The sequence below is a fragment of the Lissotriton helveticus genome, chromosome 1_1 (assembly GCF_964261635.1).
Source record: "Lissotriton helveticus chromosome 1_1, aLisHel1.1, whole genome shotgun sequence".
In the NCBI taxonomy this organism is placed as follows: domain Eukaryota; kingdom Metazoa; phylum Chordata; class Amphibia; order Caudata; family Salamandridae; genus Lissotriton; species Lissotriton helveticus.
This window is the reverse complement of record NC_136057.1, coordinates 1,158,564,403-1,158,580,779: the sequence shown is the minus strand read 5'-3', so window position 1 is coordinate 1,158,580,779 and position 16,377 is coordinate 1,158,564,403. Positions and strand designations below refer to the sequence as shown.

Below are 16,377 nucleotides of genomic sequence, written 5' to 3'. Positions count from 1 at the left end.
AAAATGTTGCTGACACTGTATGAGTTTTTCCAGACTGTCCCACACTTTTCGCAGACTCTCAGAAACATGTTTGGCGCTTTATATGGAAGACCATGACAAATTATAAGCTGCTCATTCACAGAAATGCTGATACTGAAAATCACTACTGATTAGCCACTTTAATTTGGGCAGCTGCATCATCATGTTAAATAGCAACATTGCTATCAGATGTTGTTCCAGAGGGCAGGATAGGGGGCGGCTAAAACATCTGGAACACTGCTTCCTTAGCCTTTGTTTTTAACTCTTTGATCCTCTGAGTGCAGGAGTCAGGCAGTAGCCGACCCCCACACTACCTCCCGAGTGCATTTGTCGGCCATTGGCTGACACCGGGGAAGTATATAAAGGCCCCCTGGTGCTCTGCACCAGAGGGAGTCTTTTATTTTATTTTTAGCTTGGCACTTAGGCAAGGACTTGTGCTCCCCCCAGTATTAAACTAAAATGTCAGTCTTTCTGCCCCCTGGGACTGATGTGGGTAGTTACCCACTAAACACCAGGGTTGAGGGCTGCCACACTATCGGCATAGCCATATCTCTACCCCTTAAAAAAATAAGGCAACAGTTGTTGTGCCTTACCTGGAGGGCAGATGAGGGAGACAGCCCCCAATCTTCCCTGTTGGGGCAGAAAGCCTAATAGGCACCAAGAAATGTAATCTTTTGAAACACATATAGGTGTGAGGGCTGCCCACCATGGGCATGGCCATTCTCCGACCCCCAACAAGAGGACAGATAGTCTTTCTGCTCCCCAGGAGGCAGATAGGGGTAGGTACCCCCAATATACTGCCCAGGGCCAGAAAGCCCACCAGACACAAGGGTGTATGAAACGAAAGTCTTTCAGCCACACAGCAGGGCAGGTGGGGGTGATTTCCCCCAATCTGCCCCCGGTGGGGCAGAAAGCCCACTAGACACTAGGAAATGCCCATTTTTAAAACAAATATAGGGGTTGGGTCTGGCTTCCATGGGCATGGCCACACCCCCATCCCAACAGGAGAACCAACACTCTCTCTGCACCCCTCTGGGAGCAGAAAGCCCACTAGACTCCAGACTAGAAAAAAAGCACTGTAGAGTTGGGGACCGTCCACTGCTGGCATGGCCTAGTCCCATCGCTAATATGAATATGTTGCTAGCCTTTCTGCCCTTTAGGAGGGCCGTTGGGGGTAATTGCCCCCAATGTGTCATTGTCTCTTGGCTCACTCACACAAGTGGGGCACCCTTCTTAATGGGGGACATGTGGGAAGTCAGGATAGTAGGAAATGTGTGGCTCCCAGCAGACTGCAGAGCTTTCAGTCACAGAAATGTGAGGACAATTAGTGTTTTTTTAACCAAAGTTTGACTTTAGAACAGATTTATGTGTAAAATGTCCACGTGAGAGTCTCGCAAGTCATGCATCCCATGGAATCCCCTAGTTGTCTAGTTTTAAAAATGGGCAGGTTTGCTAGGTTTCCCTAGCGACTGGCTGAGCTAAGAACCAAAAACTGCAGCTACCCACTTTGCAAAAAAAGTCAGTTTGGAGTGGAAAAATATGATGTACCCGTTGTGTTATGGGCCATTTCCTGCTGTGGGCACTATGCCTACTCACACAAGTGAGGTACCATTTTTATCAGGAGACTTTGTTGAATGCTAGGTGGAGAAATGTTTGTGGCTCCCAGAACTTTTCATCGGAGAAATGTGAGTAAAGTTTTTTTTTTTGTCAAAGTTTGTAAGGGATTATGGGTAAGAAACCCAGGTGAGAAACACACAAGTCATACCACCCTGGCTTTCCCAAGGTGTCTAGTCTACAAAAATGTGCACGTTTGCTAGGTTTCCCTAGGTGCCGCTGAGCCCAGGGCTCAAAATCCACAGGGCTCAAAATGCAAAGCTATTCACAATGGCAAAAAGGTCAATTGTCAGTGGAAAAACATGTTGTCCATGTTACGTTCTGGGCCATTTCCTGTCAGAGTCACTAGTCCTATAAACACAAGTGAGGTACCAATTGTATTGGAACACATGTGGGAGCATAAAATAGTAGAAGAATTATTATTACCTATTGGATTTTGATGCATTTGCGCCTTTCAAATGTAATCCAGTGTGTAATAAGAAGATATTTTGTATACTACCCTCTACATCATAAGCTAGTAGGTGAACCCACAATATCAGAGATGTACAAATACTCACTGCTCCTAAACTCCATATCTTGTGCCCATTTCAGGAATACATAGGTTTCCTTGATACTCACATTTCACTCTACATATTTCATCATATGAAATGGTCTATTCTCAGTACACAATGAAAACCCATTGTTTGGTGCAGTTCAGTTGTTGGCTCTGGGTACCCTGGTTTATTGGAGAACCTACCAGCCCTCTATATCCCAGCAACCAGAAGGGTATAGCCTATGTAATGGTATATTGATTTTGTAAAGCGACAATTGTGACCAAAAGTGAACTTTGTCACAAATTGCCATTTTTTCCTACTCTTGTTCAATATTTCTTTATTTCAACACTTAGGGGCCTATTATGATGTTGGGCGGGCGACCATAGGTTGGCAGTTACGCATCCCCTATTATGATGCAACCTAACTCCCATTTCTCTATGGAAGCTTTTGCTGTGAGTCGCAGCACAAGCTCCCATTGAGAAATGGGAGTTTCTGTGAATCCATGCACCGCGTGGCACACATGGTGCAGGGATGACCCCCAACCGGAGGCCGCTGAGGGATGGGAGCCCTGCTGGGGGCCCCCTAAGTTGCTTTCTGACAGGCTTTCCATGTTGGACAGCTGAACATGGAAAGGCTGTCTGAAACAGACATCATAATACCGATGGTGAAAATGCTATTCTAAAGGATCATGAGTGGCCTGCGACTGACCGATGGGCTCCTTGAGCCCATTGGAAACCAGCCGGAATGACTGGCCAGTTTAAACTCCAACCGCCTTCTTTACAATTGGGTGGTAGGAGTTTAAACCAAGGATGCCAGTAGAAAAGCCTCCGCCTTGCGATTGGAGGTTTTCCGACCGACATCCTAATTGGCCCCATAGTTTCTTTGAGAAATCTTTGAAGGATCTACACATTTGACACCTTGCTGAATTTGGAATTGTGTCTATCTTTTAGATCTATATCTTTCCTGGATCCCTCATGGGTTTCACAGTAATTTCCACCACAAACTACAAGTAGGTTGAGGGCACAAAAAAAAATAGGAAAAATGGGCCACCTTTTTGCAAAATGCCAAACCTATGATAAAAATATACTTTTTTTTAATCAGCTCTGCATGTTCCCTGAAAGCTGGGAAAATGATGACTGTAGCACAGAAAACTATTTGTTGATGCCATTTTTAGGGGAAAAAACTGACACTTTTATCCGGAGCACTTATTTCATTATTTTTCCCCCAAAATTCAAAATGTAGATATATTTTGGCTATTTTCTCTGGCCCCTCTAGGAGAATCTACAGACCTTGTGTACTTTTAGAATCCCCAGTTTGTTGGAAAAAAAGTACTCATCTTTGGCGTGGATCGCTTATGTGGAAATCATTTTATGGAGCGCTAAGTGTGTATTACCCCAAAAATGCCAAAAAAGGGCTCAGCACTGGGGGGAGACGTTCCAGCCATTTAAGGGTTATTCAATGTGACTAATCATAACTTACTCTGTTGCCATGATATATTGACAATCGTCTTGTGCATAGTGCTTAGTTTAATATCCAGGATTGTAGCTTTTTAGAACAAGTAATGTGTATCAAAAGTCTACATTCAAAACATTTTCTGGGAGGCTACTCTAGAAAATGTTGGGAAACAAGCATCTTCTTTCAGCTAATCGCAGAAGGCATCATTCTTGTCGTAGCATACTTCTTTAGTCTAGTGCAGTACGGAAGTCCCCTGAGCTCTCAATTTGTGTTGAGAGGTCAGTTTGCTGGTTTTGTTTTGCTACCATAGTCCAGTCTGCACAGCTCTCACGGTCTGCACACTTCTCACGTCTATGTTAGATGTAATGTACTTGAAGAACATAAGTTGATAGTTACAGCTTTGTTGTAATTTTGGCAGAAATTCTGACTTACCTAGCAGAGGTTGGAGAGTCTGCAAGTTTTTAAGACTATGTACAGAGGGTGATATAATGAATACTCTAGCCAACATTCCTCGTGTTTAATATTAGACAGTTCAATAGTGTCCAGGCAAAAAGCTCTAGCAAGCACATTATTTATTGGGTGACACTTATTTTATGGTCTCTTGTCCGTGCGCCTGTTAATAGGATTACCACTTGAAAGCTGTTGCCATAAATTTTAAATTTTAAATTGCATATCCAAACTGCCTGTCCAAGGCGTCTCACTTAAATAGTGAAAAGAAGAATCTGCCCTTTCCAATGAGATTCCACAGCAGAACTCTTCAGCGGACATTGGCCCGTGCTGGTTTACACGGTTTTAGTCTAAGCCATTGAAGTCAATCTGACTGGAATGGTCTAATTCGAAACACTGCTTTTACTGTTACCCCAAGCCAAGATTTTGTGTGCATAGCCAAGGTATTATCATATGTAAAACTCAACGAACAAGCAGAGCTCTATACACAGTGCAGTTGCATATGAGACTACTTATACATCTCCTCGATACAAATGGGTGTTTTCAGAACCCCATTTAGCCCGTAGTAAGTCCACTATTTCCCCTGAATTTTGTTGTTTTTCTGTGGGCATCCTTTGGCCATGTAAAGGGGTTCCTCTAGCTTAGAGTGCCAGTCCGTTGCCGTTCACCATGTGGCCAGTTTCAGGAGAGATGCGAAAGTCCAAGATTTCTCCTAGTCTTCAAGAATACCCAATAGTGCCACTCAGGGTTACATTTCCCTAGTCTCCCTCAAAACTCCTGACAAGACATTGGACATTTTCCACTGGTAGGTCGCAATAACAGGACATGTCGAGATCAAGTGGAAGAAACCTCCTTGTTCCTCTGAACAACAGAAACTGTGCTGAAAAGGGTGTTTCTGTGCGTGCCATAGACGGGTTGTTGTTGAGGTACAACACGTGTAAATAGTTAATCTGAATTAGCTGAAGACTGGAGGAAATAGTCAGGACCCTCGAAGACATACATGCATGTCTCCAGTCACCATCGTCCAAGGTTCCCACCCAACCCTCCCATTTCTCCTTCAACACCGAAACTGGTCCAACAAATGTATTATATGGATTTTGGAATGCAGTGACTTATATTTGGGCTTCTAGGGAGTCACTGTGAGATCTAAGGGTATGCCACAGTTACAGATAATGGAAAAATTGAGATTTATGAAGAGCAAATTCCTGTTGCAAAAAATTTCATGAGCATCCTGTGCCAGAAATTTCCAAATTTGGATATAAATCTATCTTTCTATCTATCTATCTATCTATCTATCTATCTATCTATCTATCTATCTATCTATCTATCTATCTATCTATCTATCTATCTATCTATCTATCTATCTATATATATATATATATATATATATATATATATGTATATATATATATATATATTTATCTATATATAAATATATATATATACACGTCATGTGATCAAGGCTCGTCAGAGCCGAAACGTTATGGTGGCACAAGGAATAAACAACTAAGAAGACTGAAATCTGGGTCCGTGTCCGTGTTTTGAAGCGCAAATCTGTATACGCGGAGTGGATTGAGATTATATATATATATATATATAATAGGTCCCAAGATCTAAATCCCCGCAGGGAAGAAGTGTGTCTCGGCCAGTTACTATGCCCTAGGGGGAGTTCCTTCGTAAGTCTCTCGTCCCACCCGATGCAGCATAACATTGATCGCAATGACAACAAGGTCACTCTAGTCACTTCAGGGAGGGTGTGGGGGATGGGGTTCACAAATAACATTCCCAGCATAGCCTGTTGGCCAAGTTGCGCCACCTCCAGGGGAATGGCCCGGCCATATCACCACCTCCAGGCGAATGGCCCGGCCATATCACCACCCCCCATTCATCCAGTCATTCACTACATGGATATTGGTGGCCCAATAGTAAAAGCGAATATCTGCCCTTCTTATGACACCATCATATAAGTACTAAACGCATTTGCCAAGTGCTATTCGGGGAGGTCTTTGCCACCAGAGGAAGATGCAGATCTTCCCTGACAGGTCAGTTAACCATATACGGGAGATGAGGAGGGGGATGTTCTGAAAGACATAGAGAAACCTGGGTAGTGTCATCATTTGACAAGGGACACCCTTCCCAGAACATTTAGGGAAAGTTTAGCCCATTTGAGAAGGTCAATTGTTGTTTCATGCATTTGAACTGGAGGTTCAAGGCCCTGGTCAAGTGTGGGTCCAGTGCAATGTGGAGACCCAAGTACTGAAAACTGAGATGGCGGCTGTGCAACTATTCCTGCCAGTCAGGACAGTCTCTGTTACTTTGAAGAGAAGTTAGGAGGATTTGGACCAATTGTTCATCAGCCCAGAGACCTTATCATAAAGGTGAGCATGTGAACCAGGCAGGGCCCAGTGATGGTGGGCTGTGAGAGAAAAAGTAAGATGTCATCTGCATATAGGGCTTTGCAATTCTATTCTCGGTGCCCCCCAGTTAAAGCCCCAAATCTGAGCATTGCACCAGAACCAGACTGCCAATGGCTACTGCGAATAGGAGGAGTGGACAATGCATAGCCCTGTCTGATTCTCCTACCTATCTGAAAGTGAGGAGAGTGCCCCTTTAACCTGGACATAGGCCCTGGGATTGGTGTACAGAAGGCAGATGTAAATCCGGAATTGTTGCCCACATCCCATTCCTTGTAGGGTGTCATCAAGGATGGACCAGACAACCTAAGTCAAATACCTTCTCAAAATCGATCAGCATGAGGGTACTTGAGCCCCTGAACCAATCCGCATGTGCCAGGGCCATGTGGACCCTGCCAATTAAGTGTGTCCTAAGCCAAGATTTAAATAGCTCTTCCAGGTTAATTTCACAGAATCCGCTCAACAAAGACACCAGGTCAAGAAGAACCAGGTTTGCTGGTACATTCTAGTTAAGCACTGTTTGATGTGCAGCAGGGCAAATGGGGTAATTTGCCTGGATCGATTCACCTGCAACGGGTGATTTTCTTGTATGTTTGTTGGTGTCTGATTATGAGGTTACCATTTAGCCTGTTTCACAATGGCGGAAGGCTTGATGCAGGCATATAATTAGTCACGTTAATTTAGAGAATAGTCTTTCATTAGTGGTATTACCAATGACTGTTTAATTGACTTAAATAATTGTCTTTCACTAAATGCAAATGGCCACAGCCCTAAGACTGTAGGCAGATCCAGTGTGGTGGAGTACATATCTAGCACGTTAGTGCCCTTTATGTACTTCTTTACATATTAACTGGAGTTGTGCTGCTGTTCATGCAGGAAATCCACAGGATGTGCCAAGGTGGTATTAAGCGCACACAAGCATCTAGGTATGGGCTTGCACAGAAGCAGCGTGTTGTTTGCTCAAAATCATTGTGGGCTCCCACAAGCCTGTCTGTGCTGCTCCTAAATTTGCGTTTAGTCTCACCAGCAGTGTCAGAGCAGTCACATGTATCCAACTCCATTTGCAGTCATAGTGATTCTGCCAGAGATTCTAATAAAGGAAATCCCACTGAAAATGGAGGCTAACGCAAGAAAAAGGTAAGGAGTGGGAAGAAAGGTGGACAATGCTGTTCATGAGCCTGGGGTTATTGTTTCTCCTTCTCATATTAAATCATTCTTTTGGCTTCACCTGAACTCAATCAGTTGTTGACAGCATGTCAGAAAGAAATGAATAAGTGCCAGAAAATGGCATGGGTACTAAGCAACGTATCTTGTTTTATGTAAATAAAATATATATATATTATGCAATGGACCTTCTTCTTTTGAACTTACAAAAATGTGTCACTATTATAGATTATTAACAACACATACAGCAATATCAACCTTGATGTAAAGGATAGTGATTTAAATGCGCTTTTTCAATAGGGTGACTACATAACTCCAGATGGCTGTGGACTCACCATTCATGATGTGTCCTGCATTCCATGTTGACAAGGTTGCAATTTCACAATGCTTTGGGGTACCTCAGTGGATAAGGGTTCCTTGATCTTTACATTTGCATCCTGGAGATATGTGGTCATCCTAACTAGGTCACGGACATGCTACCTAATGGTATGACACACAAAACCACATCATAAAGCCATGCAAAATGACTAGGCAGAAGAAGAGACACGCACATCACAGCTGTCCTCACTGAGCGCCATGCATACATGATGGCTGACACTCTACATACCTCATTTACTTTAAGCATTTCCATCATCTGTAGAGAAGGCAAAAACAGTCTGGTTAAGGTGTGCTAGGCTTCTAATACCATACAAATTATCTTCACTCCTAGTAGAATAGGGTGTCAGACAAGTGTGTCAACACGTGTCGGCAAGCATGAAGATGCAGTGTTACTGTGCATATGTTTATGTAAGAAATATAGCGATAATGGGTGACATATTATGTGTTCACCTCCAGATCTAGACCACAGGGCACCAGTTCTTCATCAAAAATACACCTAATGGGACACAGCACCACTGCCATTCACAGTACCCTTCACAGGGGAAAAGAGACACTTACCAGCATTGAGGAGGATGCAAGGAAAGCTGCCACTGAAATATCTAGCATTGTGTTGGTGATCAATCTGAATGTGCTGCAGTGTGTCTAGCTTTGTGCAAAGAGAACACAAGTCTATGTCACAAATGTGCCTTATCAGCATTGAAGATGTTGTGATGATCACTAGAAGAGGTGTTAGGGAACAACGTAGAGGAAACATAGAGTTTAGTTGTCCATGAACACTCTACATACATTGACATTTGAAGGTATAAAGCACTTAAATGACAGTCTAGCAAGGCCGCACAGTGAATATTGAAATTATTATTTTGGGAAGTGTGTGCTTAAAAATGAATACTAAATAAATAAGTGTAGCACCCCAAATGTACTCTAGGGAGTCGACCATGATGCTTCTAAACTCCGACATTGCTGAATGGCAAGGCTGCCTAGTATTGAGTCCGCCACAAGCCTTATACTATCACTACTTCCACTTCCTGGCCACTTTACCTCACTCATGCAGGTGTTGTATCATTTTGCTTTTGCCCTTCGACACTGGTTTGTTATCTTTTTCCTCCTCTTCTTTTTTCCCTTTTCTGCGTATCTCATTTTTCTTTAAGTAGGGTGATAAGAAATAGTCTCCATTCCCAAAAACTAGTGCCGGTGCAAGCCACCTGCAAATACCTCCCAAAAGGTAACCACCGATGTGGTATATATTGTTGAAACCGGTGTACTATCACCAGTTTCTTCGGTGCATAGGCGGTCTTGCAGATATGTTGTTGGTCATTTGCAGAAGGCACTGATGTTGCATTAGACAATGACTCCCTTTACACATTTGGATTTATTTCTCTGCTTCATGTTTGTTTCACAACCTTAACATTCTTGGTATTGTAACATCTTTTGGCTATTACCTGCCACCTGTGGTAACCTTAAGAATGCTGTCACAGAAGAAAAGACGAAATAAAGGTTTATAAGGTTTCCGGCGATAGCCTTGGGCTTGATGCCAGGCAAGTTCATACACAACTCAACTTCAGCACAAAGGGACTCTGAAACCACATATGCACACCTGTGGACTATTTGGGACAGGTAAGGCTGCCTTTGACTGTCATGAAAACGTTTAGTACTATTTTTCGTTCGGATTACCGGAATACCCCATACCTAATAACGCCTGCAGTTTTTCTTAGGAAATAATAGCCACAACAAAATGCTTCATTATGAGTAGTACGTGTGATTTAGTATTGTGATGATTCCTTATCTCCTGCTCCAACCATCATTGCCTCCGAGTGCATGATTGTTTACACTTTGCACTTGTCCATCAAACTTTGTGGTTGCTCTTTTCAAGAATAGGAGGATTGAGCACCATGCCTTTTAGCTTCTAGCTCTACCCTATGGAGCTTTCTGTCACTGAATATGTTCTATGTGCCAGCTTGCAATAACTTTAACATTTCTCTTTGACTTAAGCTACTTCACACATGTGGTCCATTTGCCCTCGCACCAAGGCTTCCATGTGCTTTATAAGACCAAGACCATGTTATGATCTTATCTAGAGTATAGGTTTCTTCTCTATTCCAGTCATGTCTGCACCTTTCTTCCTTTCTGGCGAGCTGCACCTGCTTTCCTCACTTCATATGACCTAATACGCGTCTCCTGAAAAAATACTTTTATGTTTTAATGTAATTTGCTAGAGGAATGAGAAATGTGCCTCATTTAAAATGAACATGCTATTGTTACCTAGGGTACGATCATTATACATTTTTATTTCGTAGATGAGAAACTGGGTACATTCGCATAGCTCGTGGTGGTGCAGTGCTGGTCCAAACCTTTATCCCGTTTGGTTCAGAACTCATCTCTTCAGCAAAATGTTCACTCTCTAAGCGTACCCCCCCACATAATGGTTCCCCACTCTGCATTATTCTCTCCACTCATCCTCTCCCGGTCCCTTCACCATCCACTCTGTTCTTTATCTGTCAGTGTAAGAAGCATTTTGTTGTGCTTTTTGTGATGAATGTTTATTAAGTTACTTCTGCACAAACGTAGATTTTTAGTACAAACACTAGTACTGGCAAAATTTGCGGCCAGACAAACGCTATCCATAATGCACTTTTAACCTGGTATGCATGAAATTGTACTTCGTGTGAACGTCATATTTTGCACTGGTTTCCTCTTTTGGTGTCTTTAATTAATTTATTTATTTATTTAGACTTATAACGCGCACAGCTACCCACAGTGAGTTTCCCGGCGCTAGAGATAGACTCGAGAAAGAAAAGCAGGTAATAAAGATGGAACTGATACATCAGACAGAACACTCAAAAAGCAAAGTTTTGAGTCCCTTCCGGAAACGAAGCATGTTTGTCTCCAACTTTAAAGTCACCGGTAAAGCATTCCAGAGCTTAGGGCCCAGATGGGAAAAAGACCGACCACCCATTTTTACAAGCTTAAACCTTGGAATGATGAAATCACCATTCTCGGATGATCTCAGCATACGGTGAGGTTTATAGGGTTGCACCAAATTCTGCAAATATTTAGGCGCCGAGCCTTGCCTGATCTTAAACAGATAACACAAGGCTTTAAATTTAATGCGACTCGGAACTCTGAGCCAGTGGAGATCGCGCAAGGCGTAGGCAGCAGAAGTTCTTCTTGGGACATTACGGAGGAGACGGGCAGACGCATTTTGCACCACTTGAAGAATTTTGGTTGTTGCTACGTCAGCTCCGAGATAGAGAACATTACCGTAATCCAGGCGGGAAACAACCAACGCCTGGACCACAGTTCTCTGGGAAGATATGGGCAGCATCCATAAAATTTTCTGGAGCCATCTTAGAGTAACAAAACAGATGGCAGCCACCTTTGTAGCCTGCTGTCTCATGGATAGTTTTTCATCCACAAGGAATCCAAGATTACGAACTACCGCCGCTGGTTGTGGGAGCGGCCCCATATCACTAGGCCAATGCTGGGGGCCCCAGAGATCTTTATTCTTGCCCAATATCACCACTTCCGTCTTCTCCCCGTTTAGCTTAAGACAATTCCTCTGCATCCACTCGGCTACAAGCGATAAACCGAGCTTCAAAGCAGAGGGGTTGTTCCCGTCTTTGCCTGATAGGGAGAAGACGATTTGGGTGTCATTGGCATAGGAAAATAGCGCCAACCCCGCATCCTCCACGATAGTAGCCAGGGGTTTGATATAGATGTTAAACAGTAGAGGGCTGAGTATAGACCCCTGGGGGACGCCGTGCGCCGATGGACAGATGGCAGATGCTGCTGTCGCTGAAAAGACCTGGAAAGTACGCCCACTAAGAAAGGAGGCAATCCAGGCTAATGCCGAGCCTGCCACTCCTAGGGACCGGAGAGAATTCAAAAGACAGTGTAAATCTGGAACCCATTTTTACTGTTACATTTTCATTGTTTTACCATCTAGAAAACTGAATTAGAAAGGTTCTGGCCGTTGACTAGGACGGTTTGTGGTTGTGGGGCTTGCGTCCGTTAAAAGTGGGGACATTTCATAAATGTTATGAAGCTTCAAAGTTTTTCAATTTGTGAATTTGTCTCCCATAACCGTGAGCTCACAGGTATGAAAATGCACAGATGTATGTTTAGCAAGGCAAATCAGCCTAGCAGAAGGATAAACCACACGAAATGCAGTTAACAGATACTTCCATGGAAGCTGCAGATACTGTTGGTGCCTCCTCCCAGAATCCCTTTGGCATGAGAAGTGTTGGTCTTTATTGATCTCTTGCTAGCAAATAAAATAAAATAGAATTAAGAGAGAATGTAATATAAACGATTAATTTCAATTATTTGCATTCACAGAATGCTGATATTCCATAAGGCTCAACGCCTATGTGTACATGTATTGTACATATTTAGACCTATTTTATGCAAACCTAGCTGGAAAGCAACAGAGCTGTGTACATAGTAGGGGGCGGGGAGACAATATGAGACCGTTTGCATAGTGGAGTGGCAACAGAGACCTTTTTCACCGCTCAGTGAAACAAATATGTTCGCAATGACCATAAAACCAAACCTTGGTCAGGTCACTTTAGTCATTTAAGGTATGGATATGCATATGGTATCAGTTTAATTCTTTTGACTTGCCTGATTTGCATTTGTATTACAGTTTCACGTTTCTGGTTGTATGACTGTGGTATCTGCAGTGCTTGCCAATAATGCTACAATAATTGCCCCATTAGTAGTAGTACAAAACGATCCAAATCCATTTTCTGGGCTGATAGTGGAGCCTGAGGAAGGTATTTCTTCAGCAGATGACCTAGGTCGCCCTCTTCCCTCACACAACTGGTGCAACCACTGTACTCGGCAAGACATTTCAGAAGACAAACCTCCTTGCCCAGAAATATTTTATTGCATGAAGACAACCCCCTTGGGTAAGAAGCATGTGTATGGCCTGTGCTACTGCAGTTAGTTGTTGGCAGGGGCTCCACAAATTGTGTCGGGGGTTGGACAGTATTGGCTCGAAATGTTAACCTTGTCAGGAATGTAACAGCTTTCATATTGTTTACGACACCACTTTGCTAGTGGTTCTCTCCTTTTTAGTTATAAGTACCCATACAGGGAGACATAAATAAAACCTGATCTGCTCTCTTGGAAGAAGCCCATCTAATTTAGAGTTGAGGAAAATGTCAACCCCTGATAAGGTTAGCTACTTTGTGCATCACTCAATCTTGCAGGACACCATATTTCCAATCATGTGATTTTCTGTTGCTAGTAATCAGGTATATTTACACAATTAGTTCCATTGGTTGGAACCAAGACTACAACATCCAGTATGCATTAGTTGTTCAGATGAAAGACGATGACTGGCTGTATATTGTCATGCTGACAAAGTATGGTAGCAAGTCTAGTCTTAACTGCAGCCTGTTCAAACTCAATGAGATCAGTATCTTTGAAAATGACACCTTCCTAGATGTTAGCAATTAATTCCTGTGGCTGTATCAGAGATTGTAAGTAGGCATTAGTCAGAGGTGGACATGCCAAGAGGAAATTCAGGATCCTTCCTGAGAGGTATGTGCCTCTAAGGGGCCTCTGTGCAGTAGACAAGAAACCAGATGCAGTCAGAAAGAAATCAACTCTTCCCTTAGGATCTCTTTGTACAATGCAGGCAGAAGAGACAGCAACCCTCCCTGCCTGGATTTTCACCCTCGCATTGATTTTTCTGGGGAAGTGATACCGACTAAGTGCTGCACAACCTGGGTGTAGTGTACCTACTGTTTTTCAAAGGATGCAGCTAGGCTGCCTACCTCCTAGATACGACCATGGTGGCACCAATGCATGACACCACATAACTGTGAAACTGAAGTTTGGCACTCTGTTATTGTCTTCAAAGGTCTGGCACCTTCAGTGTTTTCCCAAATACCATGTGTGTCAGCGACAATGATTAGCTTGTATCGCAAACCGAAATAGGCCCAACTCTCTAGCTCAGAATTTATGTCATGGGTAAAAAGGAATGTTGGTACAAACAGTACCTTCCTTAGTTACTTTGACTTGACTGATGAACATTTTGACTGGCTGTTATACTTTTATCGTTGATATTTTTAAATAATTGTTTTGAGAGGTACGGCAAACTAGTTTTTTTTATAAACACTGAAAGAATAGGTATTATTCAAATCTAACTCAGTGTTACTAACTGCAACTTCCTTGCAAAAAGGAAAGAGTGAGTTGCCATTCCATTAATACAATCTGTGACTTACAGCTCTCTGGTGTTCACTCAACCCCTAGAGCTACTGGAACAGTTGTGGGGTTTGAGTCCTGGGCAAATTATTAATTTGCAATATACCTCCAATTGGAGATCAGTCAGCAGAGGATGGTGTAGTGTGGCTTGCTCAGAAACATACATATTTCTGCCTCTCAACTAATTAATATCATGTATGAGATCAAGAAATCATGTGGCATGCATTTATTTGACGGTGTAGCTTCTAATGTGTATATATATATATATATGTGTATCCGCCTGATAGCACTAAATGTAACCAATGTTTTAGCTAATCCACCTCTAGGATTATCCTGCTCATAGCAGCACCTCATCAAAATTAATATTCTCTTTGAGTTGGTACCTTTCTTGTCACAGAGAACTTTCGGCCTGAACAGCAATGTATGCACAAGCGGGCAAACCTTGGGATGAAGTGGCGATCCTCTCCCACAGATGGTTACCTCCATGTGCATGCTGCATTTTGGGTTAAATCTTTGATTTGGTAAACAAAGTCACACAAACATATTAACCACCGTAAGCAATGACAAGACATCTGAACCATCCCATACATAAATATCACAATTTTCAAGTTTACTGTTAGGAACTCGCATATTTGAAATACTTTAGGGTTGGATGAAGTGTGCCAGGGAGGAAAGAGGAACAGCAAAGAAGCAAAGCAAGAAAAGCTCAACAGGTCAGCAAAAGATAAAAAACAGCATCTCTGCCGCTTCCCTCAGGGAGAAGCCCCCAGCCCTTATCAAAGTTACTAAGAGTCCTTCTGCCACCAACACCAGCCCCCACAAAACAATACTATCATGATTATTAAATTAACCCAGCACTCGGGTTCAGGCTCACTACAATTAGTAGCTTTTACTTGAATACAGGGTATTTCTTCTCCTGGTGTGTGTCAGTCTCACAGGAAAGCTCACAAAGCTGTTAGATCCTTAGACACAAGAGATCTGGGGATCGCCAGGAGTATTATCTTTCTTGATAAGGTTATGTTACACAAAACAGGATAAAACGGAAGACAACTCCGCCCTAATATCACAACATTTGTGCTTGGTGGCCTCATTAAGCATCTACCCATCCCCTCTACTGCATAGATTGCCATCATGGTACCCACACCTGACTCCCCATCCCCGATTTTCTTGAAGGGAAGAGTGTATACACTCTTAACCAGTCATGCATTTCCGTAAATTTATGATTCCGTTAGCCCCTTTAGCATTCCAGTTATCTCTTTAAAAAGTGACGTCTCTGAGGTAAGGGTGGTTGCTCCCTAAAACCTGAAAACGGTTCCTAACCTGCATCTTAAAGTCCCTCTCAATAGCACACTTTCATGAGTAGGACATCCCTTGTCGGCCTCATGTGTCTCTTTCACCTGACCCTCAAGAACCAGAACATTGGCCTTCTTATCAGGAGGCCTTGCCCCTGTTTAATTTAGCGAGCTCTGCCTGATAAAGATTCAACCCTCTCCTCGATGTCTTTCCCCAATTTCTCCACATCCCGTTTTGCTGCCACACATTTATAGACTGCAGGACTGTCATTTTTCTGGACATGAGGCTCTCAGTTTCTATCCCTTCCTTTGCTATTTCTTGGTACCCCATTTTCTTTAAACCTCCATGTGACTTGAATATATCCTCTTTGCCATGTTTTTTCACTGCCATGTTCATTCTTCAAAGATGCAGCCCACCAAAGGCTTTCTGCCTGCAGCAAACAGTCAAAAGCACCTCTAAGTCTGGGTCACAAGACATACACCGCATTAGGGTAGAGCATAAAAGACCAGCAATCCACGGTCCAGGAGCAACTTCCATTGCTCATCCAGCCCAAAAAACGGCTAGAGTGATCTTCATCCATGCGGGCTGAATTTTTTCCTTGATGTCACTCCATGCCATGTCGGACCTTTGCCTCTCCTCATTGTCCCATTTGGGCCTCGAGACTCTCTATACTGATTGCCTTCCTCGAGCAGCCCTCGTCTCTTCACACACTACAGTGGTGCACCTATCACCTGCTGCTGCCTCTTGGGCGATGGCCCAATGGGGATCACCATGACTGGTGACATCTGACCATGCTTGATATGCATTACTAGCAGTGGGTACGGAGCAGTTCAAGTGAAGCTGCAACAAAA

General features: G+C 43.1%; 1 protein-coding gene across 1 annotated transcript in view; it reads right to left on the bottom strand.

Annotated features, from left to right (window-relative positions):
• The window catches only part of LHFPL3 (LHFPL tetraspan subfamily member 3), a 765,165-nt gene that overhangs the window by 85,821 nt on the left and 662,967 nt on the right, over positions 1 to 16,377 (bottom strand). The window contains exon 3 of the mRNA XM_078679051.1: positions 8,253 to 8,279. Within this exon, the coding sequence (XP_078535177.1) occupies positions 8,263 to 8,279 (17 nt within the window). The 3' untranslated portion in view covers positions 8,253 to 8,262. The remainder of the gene's footprint in view (positions 1 to 8,252; positions 8,280 to 16,377) is intronic.